We start from the raw sequence: 26,794 nt of genomic DNA, 5'->3' as shown, positions 1-26,794 counted from the left end.
ATAAATAATCATCCATTACAGCATACAGATCAATCATACTAATCAATAATCATCCATTACAGCATACAGATGAACCATACTAATAAATAATCATCCATTACACCATACAGATCAACCATACTAATAAATAATCATCCATTACACCATACAGATCAACCATACTAATCAATAATCATCCATTACAGCATACAGATGAACCATACTAATAAATAATCATCCATTACACCATACAGATCAACCATACTAATAAATAATCATCCATTACAGCATACAGATCAATCATACTAATCAATAATCATCCATTACAGCATACAGATGAACCATACTAATAAATAATCATCCATTACACCATACAGATCAATCATACTAATAAATAATCATCCATTACAGCATACAGATCAATCATACTAATCAATAATCATCCATTACAGCATACAGATGAACCATACTAATAAATAATCATCCATTACACCATACAGATGAACCATACTAATAAATAATCATCCATTACAGCATACAGATCAATCATACTAATAAATAATCATCCATTACAGCATACAGATCAACCATACTAATAAATAATCATCCATTACACCATACAGATCAATCATACTCATCAATAATCATCCATTACAGCATACAGATCAACCATACTAATAAATAATCATCCATTACACCATACAGATCAATCATACTCATCAATAATCATCCATTACACCATACAGATCAACCATACTAATAAATAATCATCCATTACACCATACAGATCAACCATGCTAATCAATAGACTTCAACCTCTCTATACATACAGAAGGCAAAGTTATTCTCCAGGGAATTGAAGGACAGTTGCAAAGGCATTCATGACTGTGTTTAAGCTGTACCAAGACCTCACAGTTGGGGTTAGTGTATCTATCTGTGAAATGTAGGGAATGCAGTTACTGATGTAACTTTGTTGTCAGCTTGTTTGGAAAGAGCAGTCTGAGAAAAGCCTCCCTTTGTACCCTGAACAGATGGTTCTCCCCTACACAGAGTGGAGTGCTTATGGAATGTGTGTGTGTGTGTGTGTGTGTGTGTGTGTGTGTGTGTGTGTGTGTGTACATCAGCTGCTGGGCAGAATAGCTAGATTCCTGTGTGCAGAGATGTCACTGCTGTAGTGTTTGAAACAGATCCAGACTTGAACATTGCGACTGCAGCCAGATGTTCAGATTCACAGCTAGCAGCTCCTCTCTGGGGGTAATGTCCCACATGGCACCCTATTCCTTACATAGTGCACAACTTTTGACCAGGGCTTTGGACACGGGTCAAAAGTAGCGCAATATATAGGAAATAGGGAGACATTTTGGACACAGCCTGGATATTAGCTCTGCTGGACTCTCTGGCTTCACTCCAGCTGTAGTTAGTTCACTGCTAGTAGGAGAGTCAGAAGGGGAAAGAAGAAACACACTTACAGAATACTAGCTTGGTATATCTGTGCTTAAAGGTAAAGTTATTATTATTATTTTAGTTGAAATGGATGTGTGTGATGGATCTGAACCGAGGACAGCAGGCAGTCTTTGAGCAATGTCATTGTAAGATGTTTATGGCTTGAAACTAATGCATTTTCTTGTCTGTTTGTTTAATGCAGTATTTTTCTTTAATGCAGTTTCTCTGTACCTTCTCTAATGCCATATCTTCTTTGTCTCTTCTCTAATGCAACATCTTTTCTAATGCAGTATCTTTTATAATGCAGTATCTTCTCTGTATCTTTTCTGTATCCTCTCCAATGCTGTATCTTATATATTGCTGTATCTTCTCTGTTTGTTAAATGTTGTAACGTTATCTTCACTCTTTGTTTAATACTGTATCTTCTTAGTTTTTAATGCTGTATCTTGTTTCAGGGGATCTGCTGTTTGATCGGTTTGAAAGTTGGTGTTGCTGATCCAGGTGCTGAGGTGGTCTGAGAGGAACATGGCAAATCCATATAGCTCTTATATCAGACAGCAGTCCCTCTGGATCTACCTGACCACCAGTCACACCACCAGACTACCTGTTCCCTAGTAACACACCGTAACAGACTGTAACAGACTGTAGAGACAACATGGACACAGTTCTGATGGTTACTCTGGAGGAGCGACAGTCTCTGGTCATGTCAGCATCATCTGGTAGGACCTTCTCACCACAGACACTGGCACATACACAGGTACAGACACAGGCACAGCAACAGACACAACCAGAGACACAGACACCCCAGTCCTCCTCAGAATGTGCTTCAGAGTCTTCTCATGATGACGACAGCTCCACAGAGAGAGGTGAGGATGTTTGTTTGACTGGACCACTAAGCAGTGACTATAACAGGACTGGAGCTCCTGGGATAGAGGGAAAACTAGCTGTTAGTACTGGAGGGCCAGCAGGACCAGTAGAGTCTGGTTCTGATGTCTCCCCTCCTGACCCTCTAGACCCTCTCCAGATCGTCTGTCCCGGGGGTCTCCTCAGTGAGCCAGGCAGTGTGACATCACCATCGCCTGATGATGCCAATAACAATGGATTGGATTTACACAGTACTTCTCCAGCTGAGGACCCCTGCCTTGCCTCCAATGTTCCTTCTCCTAGGATAGAGGGAGATGTGGATGTTCTTGCTCCTAAGATAGAGGGAAACCTGGAGGTTGAGGACAGTGACAGACCTGTAGAATCAGGGCATTTCCTGGATGCTAACCTCTCTGGTCAGCTAGAGGACATGGAGCTGGGGCATACCTCGCCCAGCCAGACAGAGAGCGACATGGAGCTAGAGGAGGAGTCACCCAGATGGACAGAAACAGACAGCCAGCCTGAGGACCACTCAGAGGGGCCTATGGATAACGGACATGTCCCTACTGATCTGGAACACACAGAAGACAACCATGTGCCCTTCCCTCTAGGACATATCCATACCCTTCTGGTCCAATCAGAGGCAGAGGTCAGCCATGTCACTATCTCTGTGGTCCAATCAGAGACTTTTAGCTCCATCCCTTCTCTAGTGGTCAGTGTGGACAACAACATGGATCCCTTCAGACCACCCTCCCTCCCCATAGCCCTCTCTGAGGCCCCCTTGGTGGGGCTAGGGCTCTGCGATCACCCCCGCATCATCAAACACAAACCTAGCTCCATCACCTTCTCAGACTACACCTGTAGTTCCTCCACCTGTCACTCTAGCACCGACCACAGTGTCTTCATCAATGACAGCTCCGACTGCAGGGAGTCTTCCTCAGAGGAGGACGATGAAGGTGATGTTGATGAAGATGGGGATGATGACGACATATTCCCAGAGCTGCTTCAGAGCAGGGAGTTCCTGGTCAGTCGGAGGAGAAGGAGCAGCAACAGAGACAAAGTAGTTCAGAAGAGAAGTTCTCTGAATCCCCAGGCTGAGGCACCAGTCAGCTCTACAACCAACACTTCAGCCAGCTCCCACCTCTCCTCCTCTTCTTCCTCCAAAAACCAGAACCACGGCGGCTACGAGGCAGAGACTGAGACCAGCAACACAGAGGTAGGCATTACAAACATTACAGTATTTTAGAGACACAACTGTAAAGATAGTCCCACCTATATTCCTCACATATTGATGTAATATTCATGTCTTTGTTGAATGGTTCAGTAGAGATGTGTTTGAAAGTTTATGTCAGGTTTAGGGACTGTGTACTAACTGTAGTTTAACAACATTAGATACAGTATATTAATATACATGAATCTATTGTATATTAGTATAATCCAGCCTGTTCTCTCAATGAGGAGACGTGACTGTTGCTCCCCCAGGCTGTGTATTTCCTGCCTCCTGGCCAGGAGCCATATGTATCAAGGGTCTTAGAGTAGGAGTGCTGATCTATGAGCAGTTCTTGGGTTAAATGTGTAAGACCCAGCCTACTAGGTATCCCCTTTCCTTTACTCTGAGATGCTTGATACAAAAAGGCCCCAGATGTCTTCCATTATTTAATTCCACTTAGGCTCAATACAAACACAGTGCTTTGCTATACAAACACTTTCAATAGTCTGCTCCCCACTGTTTGTTGTTATTGCATTCTGAGATATTGCTCTATTGGAATGAGTTTGTAGGAGTACATGGAAAATCTAGCATTTTCCCCAGCATTTTAAAACACAAAACCCAGCAGGCATTGCAGGAATGCAGACATCCTTAAACAGCCGTTGCTTTCCCTCCAGTCCTGTTTTGTCAGAGCTCCTACACAGGCATCACCGTGTCTATTACAGTAACAGTGAACTTAGTCTAACCTTAACCAACAGTATCTACAGATTTATTCAGCTTCATTCTCCCCTATAATGTCAAAAGTGCATTCCTCGGCTCTGATCAAAAGTAATGCATTATAGGGAATAGGGAGCCATACTGCAGCAGCTCTGTGGTGTTTTTCTCCCAACCGTCCCTCTGGTCTTGGTAGTTACCAGGCTGTGATTCCATCCCTCCAGGTTTACTAGTTACCAGGCTGTGACTCCATCCCTCCAGGTTTACTAGTTACCAGGCTGTGACTCCATCCCTCCAGGTTTACTAGTTACCAGGCTATGACTCCATCCCTCTAGGTTTACTAGTTACCAGGCTGTGACTCCATCCCTCCAGGTTTACTAGTTACCAGGCTGTGACTCCATCCCTCCAGGTTTACTAGTTACCAGGCTGTGACTCCATCCCTCCAGGTTTACTAGTTACCAGGCTGTGACTCCATCCCTCCAGGTTTACTAGTTACCAGGCTGTAACCCCATCCCTCCAGGTTTACTAGTTACCAGGCTATGACTCCATCCCTCCAGGTTTACTAGTTACCAGGCTGTGACTCCATCCCCCTAGTTTACTAGTTACCAGGCTGTGACTCCATCCCTACAGGTTTAATGCTAGTTACCAGGCTGTGACTCCATCTCTCCAGGTTTAATGGTAGTTACCAGGCTGTGGCTCCATCCCTCCAGGTTTAATGCTAGTTACCAGGCTGTGACTCCATCCCTCCAGGTTTAATGCTAGTTACCAGGCTGTGACTCCATCCCTTCAGGTTTACTAGTTACCAGGCTATGACTCCATCCCTCCAGGTTTACTAGTTACCAGGCTGTAACCCCATCCCTCTAGGTTTAATGGTAGTTACCAGGCTGTGACTCCATCCCTCCAGGTTTAATGGTAGTTACCAGGCGGTGACTCCATCCCTTCAGGTTTACTAGTTACCAGGCTATGACTCCATCCCTCCAGGTTTAATGGTAGTTACCAGGCTGTGACTCCATCCCTCCAGGTTTAATGGTAGTTACCAGGCTGTGACTCCATCTCTCCAGGTTTAATGGTAGTTACCAGGCTGTGAGTCCATCCCTCCAGGTTTAATGGCAGTTACCAGGCTGTGACTCCATCCCTCCAGGTTTACTAGTTACCAGGCTGTGACTCCATCCCTCCAGGTTTAATGGTAGTTACCAGGCTGTGATTCCATCCCTCCAGGTTTAATGCTAGTTACCAGGCTGTGACTCCATCCCTCCAGGTTTAATGGTAGTTACCAGGCTATGACTCCATTCCTCCAGGTTTAATGGTAGTTACCAGGCTGTGACTCCATCTTTCCAGGTTTAATGGTAGTTACCAGGCTGTGACTCCATCCCTCCAGGTTTACTAGTTACCAGGCTGTGACTCCATCCCTCCAGGTTTAATGGTAGTTACCAGGCTGTGACTCCATCCCTCCAGGTTTAATGGTAGTTACCAGACTGTGAGTGACCCCATCTTCCAAGGTTCACTGGACTTTAAAAGTCTCTTCTGGACGTTGATGAATCATGTTTACATCATACACCTATGGTTTACCTGTGTCAGGGACACCAGATCTCTGACAGTGCATAGCTGTCATTCCTCAGCTTAACCTTCATTTAACTAGGCAAGTCAGTTAAGAACAAATTATTATTTACAATGATGGCCTACCGGGGAACAGTGGGTTAACTGCCTTGTTCAGGGGCAGAATGACAGATTTTTACCTTGTCAGCTCAGGGATTCGATCCAGCAACCTTTCGGTAACTGGCCCAATGCTCTAACCACTAGGCAACCTGCTGCCCCAAGAATAAAAAAATAATAAATAAAATAATAAAACATAGAACATAACATAAAACATAAAACAGAGGGGAGAGGTTAGGGAACACTCCCACTGCCTCTGCTGATAGCCCTGGCAGGCTTTACAGACTGTATGACACAACACTGGGAATGGGCTGTTTGTGAGCATAAAGGTTGTTTGGGGAAAGGGAGGAGGAGTGCTTTAAATACCTGGAACTGGTTTAAACTGGGCCTTGGTCTAAATAGGAAACAGGGTGCCATTTGGGATGCAACCAGGGGCTCTGACAGGCAACACTCCTGTTTGTTTTTCAGACAGTCCATTTGAACTACAGCTTTTCATGCTAGCCATCTGAGGGCACCATTGCTACATAGTAATCCTACATGGCCTATTCACACGTCTCTCTAGTTCTCTCTCCCACTCTCTCTCTCTGTGCATCAATCAGTTGGTTATGGTATGTTTGTGTATACTGTAAAAATACATGTTTCTGTGATGTTGTTTATCTTTATCTAGTTTAGAAGTGAAAATATTATACTGGTGTGACTCAGTGCAGAGTAGAAGCCTGTTCTCACCAAGGGATAGACCTGGGAACTTAGCAGGTAACTCCTAGAAAGTTAGGAGAGAATGGGTTTGAACTATTTTTCAGCTGAGTAACCTATTAGCCTAGCCGTTGTTCCCTTTCACATGCTACCCTGCTCCATTTCTACCCCAATCATCAATCGAATCAACCCTCTCCCTGCCTGGTAATCTATGCCTCTCTCAGTGGGTGGTATGGTCCAGGCACAGTGCTCAGAGCTCACACACTTCATTCCTCATTGTCATGTCAAAGATCCGGCCTTGTGGTTTACAATGTAGCCAATTTACCCTGATAAAGATATCGTCCCTCTCACGTTTAGATTTCCCCTGAAGATAACACTACTGTCTGTCTCATGCCGACAGCATTGCCATGGCATCAGTGTTTTTCACTATTTATGGGGCCAGAAAGAGGAGGTAAAAGGAATCATGGGTAGTCTCTCTCAGCTTCAAGCCTTCTCTGAAATTCCCCTCATTCTGAGAAAAAGTGTCAGCATTCCGAGGCGGGCAGGCAGCACTGTGTGTGGCTGTCAGAGAGAAGAGAGACAGTAGGAGACATTGTGTTCTAGTGTGTTCCAGATATAGCACAGGGAGTCAGACAGACAGATTGAGGCGTTTCCCCTGTCAGAGGTGAACCAGCTGACCCTAGGTGGACTGACTTCTGCTCTGATCACTACTAGTAACACCTTTATGTTGTAGGAATTCTCTAGATGCATTACCACCTCTAGTTCCCTGTCCCTACATAGATTAGTGTTTCTCCTGAACTGTATTTCCTATATTTTCTTGTCCATTCCCATTTTGTTTTCATTCTGATGAAGGCCGTTGGTGGCCAAAACGTCATGGCTTTAACTAGATTAAAAAAGTAGCACGATTTTAATAGTGAGGGAAAATCACGCCTATTTACTGTATGTTGTGACTGAGACTCACTGCCTCTACATTGAAGCAGGAAGAACAGGAGGCCAATGGGAGGGTCACACCCATGGCTCAGACACCAGCACTACTACAGTAGGTCCTCTAGAGAACACACTCATCAATAGGATGATTGTTTGGAGGAGAGGGGTTTTAATGCAGCATGGAGAAAGAGCTAGACGCACAGGGGCTCCTGGGGGCACTAACAGATAGAACACAGAGCCAGGGGCCAGGGGGTTCCAGGGGGCCGGGACTCCAACAGACAGACACACTCAGAACACAGACAACAGTTCCGCAGTTTAATTCCAGGAAATTAATGAATGGCTTTGTGTCGGCTGCTTAACTTCTGAGTCACACTGTTGCGCAACAAGGGTCTCAAAGAGAGAGAGAGAGAGAGAGAGAGACCTTAACCTCCAGATCTTCTAACATGTTTTTCTCTGGATGTGTCCCTATATAGTGCCTATGGGCCCTGGTCAAAAGTAGTGCACTATAAAGGGACTAGGGTGCCATTTGGGACACACACAGAGACAAACATGAGCTGTGTTAGAGGATCTGGACTGTAGGTTAAGATCTGTGATACTGCGTGAAGACTGCTAAGAACTAGGTGGTGAAGATATCACATTTCCCTCTATGCTGGTCTGTACTGTTTACGTTCACTCTGACATTTATAAAAGTATTTTTCTGCTCCTCTAATGATCTCTTAAATGTATTTAGAGTTTTTAGTTGTCACCTGGTGCTCATACCCTCTCCAACTATCCGAACGATTTCAACGTTATTATCCAGAGAATTAAATCGTAGCTCTCTGAAGATCTTGTTTTTTTCCTGTCCAACTACGGAGTAGTGATTGTTGTCGTCCTAATTAATTTACCTTTGTTCCTGACACTGCATGCTCCGGCTTTGTACATGGTGTCACAATAGTCTATTTCTGCAGAATCTATAGGTTCCTCCAGTGTTGTCTAATAACTGTCTCCGCCCTACCTTTCTCTTCCCCCAGGAGTCTCCCCTGGTCCAGCCTCAGACCCTGTGGTGTGAGTCTATGAGCCAGCTGATGAGGAAACTGGACCAGCTCAACCTGGACATAGAGGAGGCTCTGAGTGCATCATCCTCCCCCTCGGACACACCCTGCACCGCACGCAGACAACAGGTCAGTCACACACACACACTGCACCGCACGCAGACAACAGGTCAGTCACACACACACCCTGCACCGCACGCAGACAACAGGTCAGTCACACACACACACACCCTGCACCGCACACAGACAACAGGTCAGTCACACACACACCCTGCACCGCACGCAGACAACAGGTCTGTCACACACACACATACCCTACACCGCACGCAGACAACAGGTCAGTCACACACACACCCTGCACAGCACACAGACAACAGGTCAGTCACACACACACCCTGCACAGCACGCAGACAACAGGTCAGTCACACACACACCCTGCACCGCACGCAGACAACAGGTCAGTCACACACACACACACCCTGCACCGCACACAGACAACAGGTCAGTCACACACACACCCTGCACCGCACGCAGACAACAGGTCAGTCACACACACACACACCCTGCACCGCACGCAGACAACAGGTCAGTCACACACACACCCTGCACCGCACGCAGACAACAGGTCAGTCACACACACACATACCCTGCACCGCACACAGACAACAGGTCAGTCACACACACACCCTGCACCGCACGCAGACAACAGGTCAGTCACACACACACACACACCCTGCACCGCACGCAGACAACAGGTCAGTCACACACACACACACACCCTGCACCGCATGCAGACAACAGGTCAGTCACACACACACACACCCTGCACCGCACGCAGACAACAGGTCTGTCACACACACACATACCCTACACCGCACGCAGACAACAGGTCAGTCACACACACACCCTGCACAGCACACAGACAACAGGTCAGTCACACACACACCCTGCACAGCACGCAGACAACAAGTCAGTCACACACACACACACACACACACCCTGCACAGCACGCAGACAACAGGTCAGTCACACACACACACCCTGCACAGCACGCAGACAACAGGTCAGTCACACACACACCCTGCACAGCACGCAGACAACAGGTCAGTCACACACACACCCTGCACCGCACGCAGACAACAGGTCAGTCACACACACACCCCCTGCACCGCACGCAGACAACAGGTCAGTCACACACACACCCTGCACCGCACGCAGACAACAGGTCAGTCACACACACACCCTGCACAGCACGCAGACAACAGGTCAGTCACACACACACCCTGCACAGCACGCAGACAACAGGTCAGTCACACACACACCCTGCACCGCACGCAGACAACAGGTCAGTCACACACACACCCTGCACAGCACGCAGACAACAGGTCAGTCACACACACACCCTGCACAGCACGCAGACAACAGGTCAGTCACACACACACCCTACACAGCACGCAGACAACAAGTCAGTCACACACACACCCTGCACAGCACGCAGACAACAAGTCAGTCACACACACACCCTGCACAGCACGCAGACAACAGGTCAGTCACACACACACCCTGCACCGCACGCAGACAACAGGTCAGTCACACACACACCCTGCACAGCACGCAGACAACAGGTCAGTCACACACACACGCCCTGCACAGCACGCAGACAACAGGTCAGTCACACACACACGCCCTGCACCGCACAGAGACAACAGGTCAGTCACACACACACCCTACACAGCACGCAGACAACAAGTCAGTCACACACACACCCTGCACAGCACGCAGACAACAGGTCAGTCACACACACACACACACACCCTGCACCGCACGCAGACAACAGGTCAGTCACACACACACCCTGCACAGCACGCAGACAACAGGTCAGTCACACACACACCCTGCACAGCACGCAGACAACAGGTCAGTCACACACACACCCTGCACAGCACGCAGACAACAGGTCAGTCACACACACCCTGCACCGCACGCAGACAACAGGTCAGTCACACACACACCCTGCACCGCACGCAGACAACAGGTCAGTCACACACACACACCCTGCACCGCACGCAGACAACAGGTCAGTCACACACACCCTGCACCGCACGCAGACAACAGGTCAGTCACACACACACACACACACACACACACACACACACACACACCAGGTCAATGTCACACACACACACACACACACACCCTGCACCGCACGCAGACAACAGGACAGTCACACACACACCCTGCACAGCACGCAGACAACAGGTCAGTCACACACACACCCCGAACCGCATGCATACAACAACTCAGTCACACACAGACACACACCCTGCACAGCACAGCACACAGACAGACAGCAGGTGACATGACCATGTTGACTGAAATGCGAGCCATGTACTAACCAGTGATACATTTGGGAAATCTATACATTCCTATGTATACAATATGTATTATTGCTATAGTCATTCAACAGGTGTCTAACAGGACTCTAAGTTCATGCTGCTAAATCATGTACTTTACAATACACATACATTCACCTAGCTAACATACATTTAATCTAGGAAACATACTAGACTCAGGATGGCATCCTATTCCCTTTATAGTGCACTACTTTTGACCAAAGCCCTATAGGTGCCATTGGGATGCAGCCTCAGAAGCTTGTAGGTCTGGGAAGGACTGTTCCGTCATAAGCCTTAAGGATAACTGTGATATATGTTGATGTACTGTACATACACAGCATGTTGTCATATAGTGGAAGCTGTCTGTCTGGGACACTATGGCCATTATCAGGCTGTCTTTGAGTCTGCTTCTCTGAATGCTGCAGGCGTCCATTTTATGATGGGAGAGGAGGGAGCTGGCTGTTAGAAAAGCTGCTACAGTGTGGTGTGTCTAGCAGTAGTCTGGCCAGGGTGGTGGGCCAGGCGGGGCGGAGACAGACAGACAGCCATTGTGTGGAGATGTTGTTACCGGGACCTTGTAGCTCTGGTCCTACATAAGACTCCTCTCATGGAGGCTTGCATCATGAAATACCCCAGCAGTTAGTTAGCAGAGGGCAACAACAGAAAGAGGCCTGTATGGTTCTGTATGTGATCAGCACAGAGCTCTTGTTGTGTGGGTAGAGGAGGTTGTTTGTATGATTGAGCACGTTAGGAATGGTTACAGAGTGGTTAGCAGAGGGGCACATGCCTGAAGGCATCCCATCAGCAGCCATAACACACATTCAGAGAGACAGCTTTAACTAACGACAGGCAGCCCGGAGGAGACCACACGACATCTTTACTAGAGGGACTTGACAAGGACACACTCTTTGTCCTTTCAGTGGACGATTAACAGGCTGCCTTGTCTCTGTCTGTCACTGTCTGTCCGATAGATATTGAACTGAAGACTGCGTACCCTGCCGCTGACCATCCCAGAGACAGACTGACAGACTGACAGACTGACAGAAAGACTGGCAGATAGACAGACAGACAGGCAGGCAAGGATCCAGTGTTGACGGTTGTTATTGTGCTGTTGTTGTAGTGTGGAGCTGTGTCTGGGACGGCAGTAAACCAATCTCTTAATGAGAAGGACAGTACACTGCTGCAGCGAGGGGAACCAGACACAGGAGAATGTCCCAGACAGGACCAACACAAGACCACGGCCCCTCGTATCTCAGCCATAGGAACCAGAGCCAAGACCAAGAAGACAGTCGTAAGTTCCTCTGAGACTCTCCCTCGTCCTTTTGACTCCTGCTTACTCTGTGCCTGTGTACCTGTCTGTCTGAGTCTGGGTGAAACAATGTGATTTAGATATCATAAGCGAGTTCTCAGTGCCTTCAGAAAGTATTCATATCCCTTAACTTATTCCATATTCTGTGGTGTTACAGCCTGAATTCAATATAAATTAAAAATGAAAAATATATCTCCTGTCGGCCTCCCGGTGGCGCAATGGTTAAGGGCGCTGTACTGCAGCGCCAGCTGTGCCACCAGAGACTCTGGGTTCGCGCCCAGGCTCTGTCGTAACCGGCCGCGACCGGGAGGTCCGTGGGGCGACGCACAATTGGCCCAGCGTCGTCTTGATTAGGGAGGGTTTGACCGGTAGGGATGTCCTTGTCTCATCGCGCACCAGCGACTCCTGTGGCGGGCCGGGCGCAGTGCACACTAACCAAGGTTGCCAGGTGCACGGTGTTTCCTCTGACACATTGGTGTGGCTGGCTTCCGGGTTGGATGCGCGCTGTGTTAAGAAGCAGTGCGTCTTGGTTGGGTTGTGTTTCGGAGGACGCATGACTTTCAACCTTTGTCTCTCCCGAGCCCGTTGAGAGTTGGGAGTTGTAGCGATGAGACAAGATAGTAGCTACTAAACAATTGGATACCATGAAATTGGGGGGGGAAAAGGGGGTAAAATAAATAACAAAATATATGTAAAAAATATTTTAAAAATCTCACAAAATGAAAATATGTTTTTAGATTTTTTTTCAACTGTATAAAAAAAAGAAATTCAAAAATACAATATTTAATTTACATAAGTATTTGCACCCCTAAGTCAATGCATGTTAGAAACACTTTGGCAGTGAATACAGCTGTGAGTCTTTCTGGGTAAGTTTCTAAGAGCTTTGCACATTATAATTTATAAAACAGCCATTTCCAAGTCTTGCCATAGATTTTCAAGCCGATTTAAGTCAAAACTTTAACTAGGCCACTCAGGAACATTCAATGTCATCTTGGTAAGCAACTCCAGTGTATATTTGGCCTTGTGTTGTAGGTTATTGTCCTGCTGAAAGGTGAATTTGTCTCCAAGTGTCTGTTGGAAAGCAGACTGTACCAGGTTTTCCTCTAGGATTTTGCCTGTACTTAGCTCTAATCTGTTTATTTCTATCCTAAAAAACTCCCTAGTCCTTGCCGATGACAAGCATACCCATAACATGATGCAGCCACCACCATGCTTTTTGAAGTATGTTATATTCTGTATAGGCATCCTTCTTTCACTCTGACATTTAGGTTAGTATTTTGGAGTAACTACAATGTTGTTGATCCATCCTCAGTTTTCTCCTTTCACAGCCATTAAACTCTGTAACTGTTTTAAAGTCACCATTGGCCTCATGGTTAAATCTCGGTTTCCTTCCTCTCCGGCAACTGAGTTAGGAAGGACGCCTGTATCTTTATTGTGACTGGGCGTATTGATGCACCATCCAAAGTGTACTTAATAACTTCACCATGCTCAATAGGTGCCCTTCTTTGCGAGATATTGGAAAACTGGTCTTTGTGGTTGAATCTGTGTTTTAAATTCACTGCTCAACTGAGAGACCTTGCAGATAATTGTATGTGTGGGGTACAGAGATGAAGTAGACATTCAAATATCATGTTAAAAAATTGTCTTGAACTTATTTAGGCTTGGCACAACAAAGGGGCTGAATAATTAATGACTCAAGTTCCCAAAAAATAATTCCACTTTGACATTATGGGGTGTTATGTGTAGGCCAGTGGCATAAAAGCTCAATTTTATCAATTTTATATTCAGGCTGCCTTCAGCTAGCTACAGAAAGTATTTTAAATAGATTTTCTCTCTGCTAACTTAAACAACATTCCTCTTATTAGCTGTGAAATGTAATTGATAAACTAAGAATGGCCCTGTTTTGGACATAATGAGAAGTCCACAGCAGAGCTGTCCGTTGTATCCTCTTCTCTTCCTTGTTTGACACAGAGTGTACGCAGGAAGTGTGTGTGTGAGTGGTTTACTGTCCCCAGGTCAGGTGTTAGTCTGCCTATTAGACAGGTTTAGCAAGGGAAACAATGGAGAGGTGGGGCTAGGTATGTTTTGTGGCGGCTGTGGGGAAACCCTACTAACGGCCTGTGTCTGTATAGGTACCATGTCTGGATGAGGATCAGATTCGACAGGGGAATGACTAATTATATTGGTGGGAACAGAACGATGTGGCTTTGTGCTCTCCAGTCCTGATGCAGTCTGCTTCTCAGGGTCTCAGAGCAGATTACAGAGTCAGAAAGCTGCAGAACACCACCAAGGTCTGAGTCAGAGACAGACAGGCTGCATTGAGACCACCTTCTCACCGTACACAATGTCCTAACTCTAACCCACTGTCACACTACTGCACAATGGTTCCAACGTCTGGCCGGGGAACACTGTGTCTCCTCGTGTGTGTGTTCGTGTGCATGCCATGCTCTGTAACACTGACCTCAGGCCAGGGTTAATGATAAGCAAAGGATTACTCTTCTACAAGCCCCAGGCTGACTCCAGAATCTAGACCAGCCCTACCGCATGCACACACCCCTCAGCCTCTTACATGAGAGTTCTGGAGTGGGTGTGAAAGCAGTGGAGAGAGAGAATGTGATGTTAGAGTCTAAGCTGCTGCTGTCATGTTGAGGGTTGTATCATGTTGTATCTGACCATGGTAACTAACTACTGCAGCATGTCATGTGACTGGAAGGTTATGAGCTGATAGAGAGGCTGCGTCCCAATCTGCGTCCCAAATTACACACTATTCTTTATATAGAGCACTACTTTTGACCAAAAGCAGTGCACTACATAGGGAATACGGTGGCATTAGGAACGCTTACAGAATGTTTGGAGTCAGCTTTTGACAGGACGTTGTTATGGCTGTTCCCCCAGACCCTGCCGGTCTCTAGGTTAGGGTCACAATTTTTAAGGTGGTCTCAAGATGGCCATTGTTGTATTGACATGCAGATTCCTATCCACAATGGTTTGCTAGATGGAAAGGGTATTTTATTCTTTTACATTCTGGTTCCATCTCCACCTGAACCCAATGCATAGTGACTGTGAGGTGTGTGTTTGTTGGATACGTGACGGTGAGTCCGTCAGGTATGTGCCACGTGTTTGATACGTGAGGGTGAGACCGTCAGGTGTTCTGTGTTGGAATGTCCTGCAGCACATGTTGCTGTGTTCCTGTGTGTCTCAACATGACTTCAACTGCAGCATTCCACGTGTGCCCTGAGACCTGACACTTCTAACAGAGACAGATAGTTCTTCCTCAGAACCTGGCAGGATGGAGCTGGTCTGATGGCCCTGGCAGACAGAGGGTCAAAGCATCAAAAGACACAGACAGACACACACACACACAACCTGAGACAAAAATGGCATAGCCTCGTAATCCCAGCTTCCCCCAGCTGCCCCCGATAAGAAAGTATTCTTATTGGTTGTGACCCATTGAGGAAGTGTTCTAAATATAGCCAGGTGTTTTCCCATCTGTCCAGGGGTTGGATAGAGGAGGGGGGGGGGGGGGGGGGGGTGAGGCTGGTCTACTGGTCTACTGTCTGGTCTGCTGGCTGGTCTATTGGTCTAATTGCTGGTCTACTGGCTGGTCTACTGGTCTACTGGTCTACTGGCTGGTCTACTGGTCTACTGGCTGGTCTACTGGCTGGTCTACTGACTGGTCTACTGGTCTACTGTCTGGTCTACTGGTCTACTGGCTGGTCTACTGGTCTACTGGCTGGTCTACTGGTTTACTGGATGGTCTACTGGCTGGACCTCTGGTCTACTGGTTTACTGGCTGGTCTACTGGCTGGTCTACTGGCTGGTCTACTGTCTGGTTTACTGGTCTACTGGTCTACTGGCTGGTCTACTGGTCTACTGGCTGGTTTACTGGTCTACTGGGCTACTGGCTGGTCTACTGGTCTACTGGTTTACTGGCTGGTCTACTGGCTGGTCTACTGGTCTACTGGTCTATTGGCTGGTCTACTGGTCTACTGGCTGATCTACTGGTCTACTGGCTGATCTAATGGCTGGTCTACTGGTCTACTGGTTTACTGACTGGTCTACTGGTCTACTGGCTGGTCTACTGGTCTACTGGTTTACTGGCTGGTCTACTGGCTGGTCTACTGGTCTACTGGTCTACTGGTCTATTGGCTGGTCTACTGGTCTACTGGTCTACTGGCTGATCTACTGGTCTACTGGCTGATCTAATGGCTGGTCTACTGGTCTACTGGTTTACTGACTGGTCTACTGGTCTACTGGCTGGTCTACTGGCTGGTCTACTGGCTGGTCTACTGGCTGGTCTACGGGTTTACTGGCTGCTCTACTGGTTTACTGGCTGGTCTACTGGTCTACTGGCTGGTCTACTGGTCTACTGGCTGGCATACTGGTTTACTGGCAGGTTTACTGGTTTACTTGCTGGTCTACTGGTCTACTGTCTGGTCTACTGGCTGGTCTACTGGTCTACTGGCTGGTCTACTGGCTGGACTACTGGTTTACTGGCTGGTCTACTGGGACACCTTCTAGGTCACCCAACGATCTCTTTCTATTCCTTATTTTTTCTTAGACTTTGAGAGTAAAACTAGGGTTATTTTCCCAGGGACATAGATTTTATTTTACAACCGAGACAAATTTCTGAATGTTGTGGAGAGAGATGGGTTCAGTCCTGTGAGTTTCAGCCCGTAGTTACGTGTTATGAGTTAGGGGTTGTGGATCATGGCTATGCCTTGGTGTAGAGGCCCAGAGGGAGTCTCTAGAGCACGGCTGTTAGAAGCCACAGAAGAGTAATGGCTGTGGAGAGACGTCATCCATCCTACCCTGCCCTGAGCTATGATGAGAGACCTGGATCGTTCCATATAACATAGGCTGCGTCCCACATGACATCTCCTTCCCCCTTATATAGTGCACTACGTTTGTCTAGGGCCCATGGGGCTCTGATCAAAAGCAGTGCAATATGTAGGGAATAGGATGCCATTTTGGAGGCAGCCATATACAGCTATAGGTTTGGTTATATATTATCAGACATTGGTTTGGGGGTTCTCTGCCTGTTTCTGTTAGCAAATGTGATTTGCGCATGCCAAATTAAACACAATGAATGATTGGTGGAGTAACCTCAGACTTCATTTTGTGGGGTTGGGAGTGTTCAGGACTGTTAAATCGATCCCAAATGCAACCCTATTCCCTATATAGTGCACTACTTGTGCCATTTTGGATGCATGGGAGTGTACTCTACATAGACCACAGGGTTCTGTGTAGGGCTGGGGGTGTACTCTACATAGATCATAGGGCTCTGTGTGGGACTGGGAGTGTACTCTACATAGACCATAGGGCTCTGTGTGGGACTGGGAGTTTACTCTACATAGACCAAAGTGCTCTGTGTGGGGCTGGGAGTGTACTCTACATAGACCACAGGGCTCTGTGTGGGGCTGGGAGTGTACTCTACATAGACCACAGGGCTCTGTGTGGGGCTGGGAGTGTACTCTACATAGACCACAGGGCTCTGTGTGGGGCTGGGAGTGTACTCTACATAGACCACAGGGCTCTGTGCGGGGCTGGGAGTGTACTCTACATAGACCACAGGGCTCTGTGCGGGGCTGGGAGTTTACTCTACATATACCACATGGGGGAAGGGGAGAGTTGGGAAACGCAGGAAAAAGAACGTAAAGAAATGCATGTGTAATTCCTTCCAGATCTTGTGTGAACTTTGTACATCATCCCATTGCCAGCTACAATGTATAGCAGCATCTCAGATAGTACTATTGTAGAGCATGGACATGTCCCATAGCCTGTTAGATTAGGAATGTTTTCCACTTGTTTTTTCTGAACTAGTTTTTTTAATTTAGTCAATGCAGCAGACAGGTAGACCAGACCAGTAATCAATCACTAAAGACCAGACATGTCAGTCCATATAAAAATGTTGGTTGTTGTAGCAGAGGGAGCTTCCTGATAGGGCTGTCTTCTTTCTGTGTCTTGTCACCTGACCCCTGACCTCTAACCCATAACCTGACATGTGGTGGATGCTCAGAACTGAGGTGGTGTGGTATAACCATAGACACCATTCTAGTGTCCAAAGGCCTGTTTTAGCATGGGTAGCGCTATTGAGGACTTTCACCATTTTGAAGTAGTAAACTGGGTGAGACTTCCTATGGTTTGTGGAAGGATCACATAATTCCATCCAGGTCACCAGGAGGGATTAGACATCACATTATACTTGTGAGCAAACATTCCATATCTACAGGTGGCAGTAAATCGCCAACCTTGGCTTTATACCTGTTCAAACAACACATTCCAGGTGGCAGTACGCACCCTTTGTTTGCCAACTTATAGAAGTTGTAGAAGAAGGAAATGTACCTCTTCAAAATGGAGATGACCTCAATGGTGCGCTGCCCATGCTCTCACAGACGCCATAATGGGACATACACACTGATGCGATGTCTATCTAAGTCTATGGGTATAACTATATCAATGAAGAGGAAAATGGAAGGACACTAACAGGACTTTATATGGGCTGTCGAGGGACAGACAGAAGTCTAGGACAGTCTTTGAAGCCCCTGTGAATAAAAGACAGACTGGTATCTCCATTGGGGCCATTCAGTCAGTTCTAGAAGGCTAATTTTCATCACAGCTTTATTTGTAGATGTGGGTCAGAGCCTGTTATTAGATCTATTATGTTAACACACGTCAGTTTAGAGTTTCGACAGCTCCATGGGCCCAGGTTAAAAGTAGTGCACTATATAGTGAATAGGGTGCCATTTGGTACTCACACCTAGTTTCCTCTGTCTGCAGAATTAGATGAGATAATTGTTTAGAGCAGAGAGCTGAGAGAGACACTGTCAGCATTGCTTCTGTTCTCCAACCCTATGACTGAAGAGGACAGAAATGTAATAATGAAATTTGACCCTGTTATGCTGAATCTCACAGTCAATAAGCAGGGATACTTGGGTAACAAAATCAGTCCCTTCACCTCATAGTGTTCTGCCTGAGACCCGAATATTTCCTGTATGTCTCCACCTGTTAACCACCTCACTCCTCTGCTGTTGGACCGAGACTACTCTCTGTAAAATATGTGTTTCCTCATACTGTAGGCTGCTCTACCATGTGTATATCCCAAATGGCATCCTATTCCCTTTATAGTACACTATTCTGGCTGTGGCAAAGATCCTGTCCAGCCACACATGGAGATCCACAACTACCAACTGACCTCTAAAATCACAACGTATTGTCTCTGGATACACACAGGCCTAATTACTTATGGTGAGTGACCAATGGGGATTTAACCAGGTGTTTTACCCAAAATACTTAGCCTTCTGTTTCTACCTATGTGGACCGGCACCCGTGTCTCACTGGGCCATGGCTCCGGTGGACCTGCCATGACTTGGGGCTAAGCCCAGGCCACTGGTACTTTTCAACAGGCATTTACATAACAAACGCTAACTGTGAACTTTAACACCTTCTCATAAAGCAAAAGTCTTGAATGAGGCAGAGGTTGTTGATTCTGCTCACCACAAGTCGTTAGTGTCACACTCCTGATGATAACGCTAGAGCTTACATTAACATTAAACACTGGCGACCCACTGGTGTGGGGGTAAGTCTCAAATGTAAAACACCATATTATAGTGCACCCTGGTCAACAGTATTTCACTTTTATAGAGAATAGGATGCCATTTGGGATTATAGCCATGTGTTTAGTCTAAGTTGGTCTAATAACATTAGACAGAGGATGTTATAAATACTAAAGTGATGTACAAACATGAGCCAGCTGTCCATATTGAACTAGCCATCAGGTCTCTATGGTAACACAGTAAAGCAGGCAGCAGCCTGATAGATCAGTCATTAACCCTTAACTCTTTATAACTGTGGCATTACTAGGATACAATTTAGTTCATTACTCCTCTCCTCCCTGAATATATCCTCTGTGACATTACTAGGATGCCACTGATACCTGACTCACTGTAGTATTTCTAACATTTTGAAAAGTTGTTTGTGTATTCTTCAACCAATCTGTTTTGTTGTTTGTTTAAGACAGCCATGCAGTTAAAGCGGTATTGAGTGCTGCGGTACACTCTGTTGTCTGACGAACCATTGTCTGTTTCTCTTTGTTTGCAGATGTGCAGTAAGATGACCAATGCAGGAGCAGGTAAGGCTTTTTCATGTGTACATGTTTCACCAGGCTGTGTGTTGAATCTGAGACGTGACCCAAATGGAACCCTATTCCCTACATAGTGCACTACTTTGGACCAGAGCCCTATGTGCCCTGTTCAAAAGTAGTGCACTATACATGGAATATGGTGCAATTTGGGACATAATCACTGTCTTTATATTGTCTTTAGCAGCCCTGGTTAGCTCTGTTATCCCAGGGTCTGCTCTGTTAGCCAGGGTCTGCTCTTTGAGTTCAGGGTCTGCTCTGTTAGGCCAGGGTCTGCTCTGTTAGGCCAGGGTCTGCTCTGTTAGGCCAGGGTCTGCTCTGTTAGGCCAGGGTCTGCTCTGTTAGGCCAGGGTCTGCTCTGTTAGGCCAGGGTCTGCTCTGTTAGGCCAGGGTCTGCTCTGTTAGGCCAGGGTCTGCTCTGTTAGGCCAGGGTCTGCTCTGTTAGGCCAGGGTCTGCTCTGTTAGGCCAGGGTCTGCTCTGTTAGTCCAGGGTCTGCTCTGTTAGTCCAGGGTCTGCTCTGTTAGTCCAGGGTCTGCTCTGTTAGTCCAGGGTCTGCTCTGTTAGTCCAGGGTCTGCTCTGTTAGACCAGGGTCTTTCAGGGAGCATTCCAAGTTTAACAGAGGTGGTTCGGTGAACCATTCTCGGGTGATGAGTAACCTTGCATGAGACCTGAAGTCTTGCATTAGCTCCCCGAGCCAATGCCGGACTTTAGCTCAGCGGGCTAACACTGTATTTTAGCATTCATAAGACCCGCACGGTTTCAAAACCAGTCAATCACATAAGGCTTGTCTTCCACAGGGTGGTACGGCTGTTGCTCTGAAACAATGTGGTTGTGAGTTACGGATGGGGACAGGTGTACCAGCCAGGGTCCAGGTTTCACTCCCCAGGAGTGTCTGGAGAATGTCCAGAGAATGTCCCTCCCGACACACAGCCGGTCAGGCTTTTATTTTAAAGGCCTATTTATGCATGGCTTGGCAGGACGCAGTTAAAATTAGGAGGCATGCCATTGTTACTAGTACTACATAGTTACTGCTGAGGGAACTATTTGTCGTGTCGTGATGTGGCCCTGGGGGCAGCTGGGGGCGATGGGCGATGCCATTTTTGTCTCAGGTTCCACTCTCACATGAACTCTATGAGCGTATAACAGAGGGTATGTCAATAATGTACAGGAGACTCTGTTCACATTCCATCACTTTCCCCTATAGGTAGGAATGTCTGCTGTGTGGTCTGGCTGTATTATGACGCGCTCTTAACAGACAACTTTACAGCTCTGTGAATGAACACCACTCACACCAGGGTAATCTAGAGTGACGTATCACTGCTCACAGCTACAGCACGCTAACCCTAGAGTAATGGTTGTAAATCTATGGACTTTATGTAGTGTTTAGTTTGTTGATGACTTCAGTAACTGTTTGTCAACACAACCAAGACATTTCCTTCCCCATGGTCCTGTTGATGTCATATTTTAGTACAGTGTGTTTCTACCATTGCTTTCGTAGTGTACAGTATATTTAACCACGAGACTCTCGACATGCCGTTTCCCTTTTAGAACCATATCATGGCTGAAGTAAGCCAGACCAAAGTCAGTGTCAAAGTCAATGTGATGTGGTCAGAATCACTAACAGAAAGATAACCGTAGTTAACAGAACATCTGTTTTCAATAGAAACACAGGCTGTGTGTCTCAAATGGCACCCTACTCCCTATATAGTGCACTACTTTTGACCATAGCATATATGGGGCTCTGGTGAAAAGTACTGCACAATACAGGGAATAGGGTGCCATTTGAGACACACACAGTCAGGGTAATAACTGTGAGTAGGATGATGACGTAAGGAGATGAAGCTAACTCTGAGCTCTGATATTCTCTGCCTATATTTGACAGCTGTACCGTGGAAACTGTAGAGACTGTATGATGTCATGTTACTGGACCAGATGGTCTGCAGAATCTATGGATGCATCCCAAATGTCACCCTATTCCATATATAATGCACTACTGCTGACCAGAGCCATATGGGCCCTATGGGCAGTCATCATAACCACCAGTTCACCTCTTTATAGTGACATAGTCCAGCCGAGGAAACTTCTCTGGGCCCATATCCCAAATAGCCCTGCATGTGACTAAACACACCACGTACACACACACCACAAACGAGCACTGTCTAGGGTAGAGGTTAGGGTGGTCAGCTCTCTGGGTTAGAGGTGAGGAGAATCACAAGTCAGACAGAAACTTGAATCCTCATCGCTTTGAAACGTGGCCTGACTGTATTTGATGTGTGATGTCCATAGTTTATGGCCTTTAAAGTCTATACCGATCGATCGGTATTCTGTTGTATATCTGTTGCTATGTTCTCACAAGCATTTCACTACACCTGCAATAACATCTGCTAAATATGTGTATGTGACCAGTACAATTGGATTCTATTTTATTTGATGTTGAGAGGAAGCTTGAAGCATCTATGGTAAAACCCCAGACCTTTCTGCCCCACTAGAATGTTTTTAAACCCCAGACCTTTCTGCCCCACTAGAATGTTTTTAAACCCCAGACCTTTCTGCCCCACTAGAATGTTTTTAAACCCCAGACCTTTATGCCCCACTAGAATGTTTTTAAACCCCAGACCTTTATGCCCCACTAGAATGTTATTAAACCCCAGACCTTTATGCCCCACTAGAATGTTTTTAAACCCCAGACCTTTCTGCCCCACTAGAATGTTTTTAAACCCCAGACCTTTATGCCCCACTAGAATGTTTTTAAACCCCAGACCTTTATGCCCCACTAGAATGTTTTTAAACCCCAGACCTTTATGCCCCACTAGAATGTTTTTAAACCCCAGACCTTTCTGCCCCACTAGAATGTTTTTAAACCCCAGACCTTTATGCCCCACTAGAATGTTATTAAACCCCAGACCTTTCTGCCCCACTAGAATGTTTTTAAACCCCAGACCTTTCTGCCCCACTAGAATGTTATTAAACCCCAGACCTTTCTGCCCCACTAGAATGTTTTTAAACCCCAGACCTTTATGCCCCACTAGAATGTTTTTAAACCCCAGACCTTTATGCCCCACTAGAATGTTATTAAACCCCAGACCTTTATGCCCCACTAGAATGTTTTTAAACCCCAGACCTTTATGCCCCACTAGAATGTTTTTAAACCCCAGACCTTTCTGCCCCACTAGAATGTTTTTAAACCCCAGACCTTTATGCCCCACTAGAATGTTTTTAAACCCCAGACCTTTATGCCCCACTAGAATGTTTTTAAACCCCAGACCTTTATGCCCCACTAGAATGTTTTTAAACCCCAGACCTTTATGCCCCACTAGAATGTTATTAAACCCCAGACCTTTATGCCCCACTAGAATGTTTTTAAACCCCAGACCTTTATGCCCCACTAGAATGTTTTTAAACCCCAGACCTTTCTGCCCCACTAGAATGTTTTTAAACCCCAGACCTTTATGCCCCACTAGAATGTTTTTAAACCCCAGACCTTTATGCCCCACTAGAATGTTTTTAAACCCCAGACCTTTATGCCCCACTAGAATGTTTTTAAACCCCAGACCTTTATGCCCCACTAGAATGTTTTTAAACCCCAGACCTTTCTGCCCCACTAGAATGTTTTTAAACCCCAGACCTTTCTGCCCCACTAGAATGTTTTTAAACCCCAGACCTTTCTGCCCCACTAGAATGTTTTTAAACCCCAGACCTTTATGCCCCACTAGAATGTTTTTAAACCCCAGACCTTTATGCCCCACTAGAATGTTTTTAAACCCCAGACCTTTATGCCCCACTAGAATGTTTTTAAACCCCAGACCTTTATGCCCCACTAGAATGTTTTTAAACCCCAGACCTTTCTGCCCCACTAGAATGTTTTTAAACCCCAGACCTTTATGCCCCACTAGAATGTTATTAAACCCCAGACCTTTCTGCCCCACTAGAATGTTTTTAAACCCCAGACCTTTCTGCCCCACTAGAATGTTATTAAACCCCAGACCTTTCTGCCCCACTAGAATGTTTTTAAACCCCAGACCTTTATGCCCCACTAGAATGTTTTTAAACCCCAGACCTTTATGCCCCACTAGAATGTTATTAAACCCCAGACCTTTATGCCCCACTAGAATGTTTTTAAACCCCAGACCTTTATGCCCCACTAGAATGTTTTTAAACCCCAGACCTTTCTGCCCCACTAGAATGTTTTTAAACCCCAGACCTTTATGCCCCACTAGAATGTTTTTAAACCCCAGACCTTTATGCCCCACTAGAATGTTTTTAAACCCCAGACCTTTATGCCCCACTAGAATGTTTTTAAACCCCAGACCTTTATGCCCCACTAGAATGTTTTTAAACCCCAGACCTTTATGCCCCACTAGAATGTTTTTAAACCCCAGACCTTTCTGCCCCACTAGAATGTTTTTAAACCCCAGACCTTTCTGCCCCACTAGAATGTTTTTAAACCCCAGACCTTTATGCCCCACTAGAATGTTTTTAAACCCCAGACCTTTATGCCCCACTAGAATGTTTTTAAACCCCAGACCTTTATGCCCCACTAGAATGTTTTTAAACCCCAGACCTTTATGCCCCACTAGAATGTTTTTAAACCCCAGACCTTTATGCCCCACTAGAATGTTTTTAAACCCCAGACCTTTATGCCCCACTAGAATGTTTTTAAACCCCAGACCTTTATGCCCCACTAGAATGTTTTTAAACCCCAGACCTTTATGCCCCACTAGAATGTTTTTAAACCCCAGACCTTTCTGCCCCACTAGAATGTTTTTAAACCCCAGACCTTTCTGCCCCACTAGAATGTTTTTAAACCCCAGACCTTTATGCCCCACTAGAATGTTTTTAAACCCCAGACCTTTATGCCCCACTAGAATGTTTTTAAACCCCAGACCTTTATGCCCCACTAGAATGTTTTTAAACCCCAGACCTTTATGCCCCACTAGAATGTTTTTAAACCCCAGACCTTTATGCCCCACTAGAATGTTTTTAAACCCCAGACCTTTATGCCCCACTAGAATGTTTTTAAACCCCAGACCTTTCTGCCCCACTAGAATGTTTTTAAACCCCAGACCTTTATGCCCCACTAGAATGTTTTTAAACCCCAGACCTTTATGCCCCACTAGAATGTTTTTAAACCCCAGACCTTTATGCCCCACTAGAATGTTTTTAAACCCCAGACCTTTATGCCCCACTAGAATGTTTTTAAACCCCAGACCTTTATGCCCCACTAGAATGTTTTTAAACCCCAGACCTTTATGCCCCACTAGAATGTTTTTAAACCCCAGACCTTTATGCCCCACTAGAATGTTTTTAAACCCCAGACCTTTATGCCCCACTAGAATGTTTTTAAACCCCAGACCTTTCTGCCCCACTAGAATGTTTTTAAACCCCAGACCTTTATGCCCCACTAGAATGTTTTTAAATCCCAGAATATTTTGTTGTTTTCCCTTAGCTCCCAGAAGGACAGGCTCAGGGACAGGGACAAATCCAACAGCTTATTTTTAGAACATTTTACTAACATTTTTACAGTCGTCTGTAAAATCATCTTGGCTGACCTGCTCTCTCACAGGGAGGGGACTGTCTATCACTGTCCTAGACCACACACACACACGCACAATCACGCACATACACACACACACATACAAACAAACACACACAAACCGACACACAGATCTCCTCTCTGAATTTATCCTCTAATCTGTGTTGACTGGTGCAATCTAAAGCCAGTTATTCTGTGGTTCTGTGAAAACAAAGGAACAAGTGTTTGGAAAGGGTTCATTCTCTTAATAAGACTCTCCGTGTCTGAAGGCTCCATTGGGTTATTAAGACACTGCGTTCCTCACACCTCTCTGTGAATGACTCCAGGGCAAAGCATTCAACAACCTGGCTGACTTCCCTCACCAGGAAAAAAGACACGTCTTTAAGACTCTTTGTACAACTGTCTTTCTTCTTTAGTTTATTTCCTCTTCACGCTTCAATTTCACCTTGCTATAATAGGGACTTGAGGCATCCTGCTGGATCTATTGACTCTACTGTCAGGCTGCTGCTTTGATCAACTCTACAGAGTACTGACTCACTGGTTAACCATGGAGGAGTCCTCCTCATCATGCACTACATGATTACACCCCCAACATGTCATCCTCACGTGAGATCACCATACCCTGGTTTAGTCATAAATAGTGAATAGTTGTGAGTAGACAATCTTTTTGAGGTTTCTGTTATTTTTTTTGTAATTTTACTCCCCAACGGAATCGGGAGAGGCGAAGGTCGAGTCATGCGTCCTCCGAAACACGACCCGCCAAAATGCGCTTCTTAAAACCCGCTCGCTTAACCCAGCCGAACCAATGTGTCGGAGGAAACACGGACGGTAATGGCACAGCCTGGGATTGAACCCCAGTCTGTAGTGATGCCGCAACACTGCGAAGCAGGGCCTTAGACCGCTGCGCCA

At 46.2% G+C, this 26,794-nt stretch overlaps 1 protein-coding gene across 1 annotated transcript in view; it reads left to right on the top strand.

The window, feature by feature from the left end:
* Nucleotides 1–26,794, top strand: part of LOC139385475 (stAR-related lipid transfer protein 13-like) — a 90,761-nt gene that overhangs the window by 8,542 nt on the left and 55,425 nt on the right. Inside the window, exons 2-5 of the mRNA XM_071130536.1 lie at nucleotides 1,878–3,499; nucleotides 8,488–8,637; nucleotides 12,022–12,192; nucleotides 20,311–20,341. Coding sequence (XP_070986637.1) covers nucleotides 2,078–3,499; nucleotides 8,488–8,637; nucleotides 12,022–12,192; nucleotides 20,311–20,341 — 1,774 coding nt within the window. The 5' untranslated portion in view covers nucleotides 1,878–2,077. The remainder of the gene's footprint in view (nucleotides 1–1,877; nucleotides 3,500–8,487; nucleotides 8,638–12,021; nucleotides 12,193–20,310; nucleotides 20,342–26,794) is intronic.

The sequence above is a fragment of the Oncorhynchus clarkii genome, chromosome 27, assembly GCF_045791955.1.
Source record: "Oncorhynchus clarkii lewisi isolate Uvic-CL-2024 chromosome 27, UVic_Ocla_1.0, whole genome shotgun sequence".
NCBI classification, from domain to species: Eukaryota; Metazoa; Chordata; class Actinopteri; order Salmoniformes; family Salmonidae; genus Oncorhynchus; species Oncorhynchus clarkii.
This window is presented reverse-complemented; position numbering and strand designations above follow the sequence as displayed.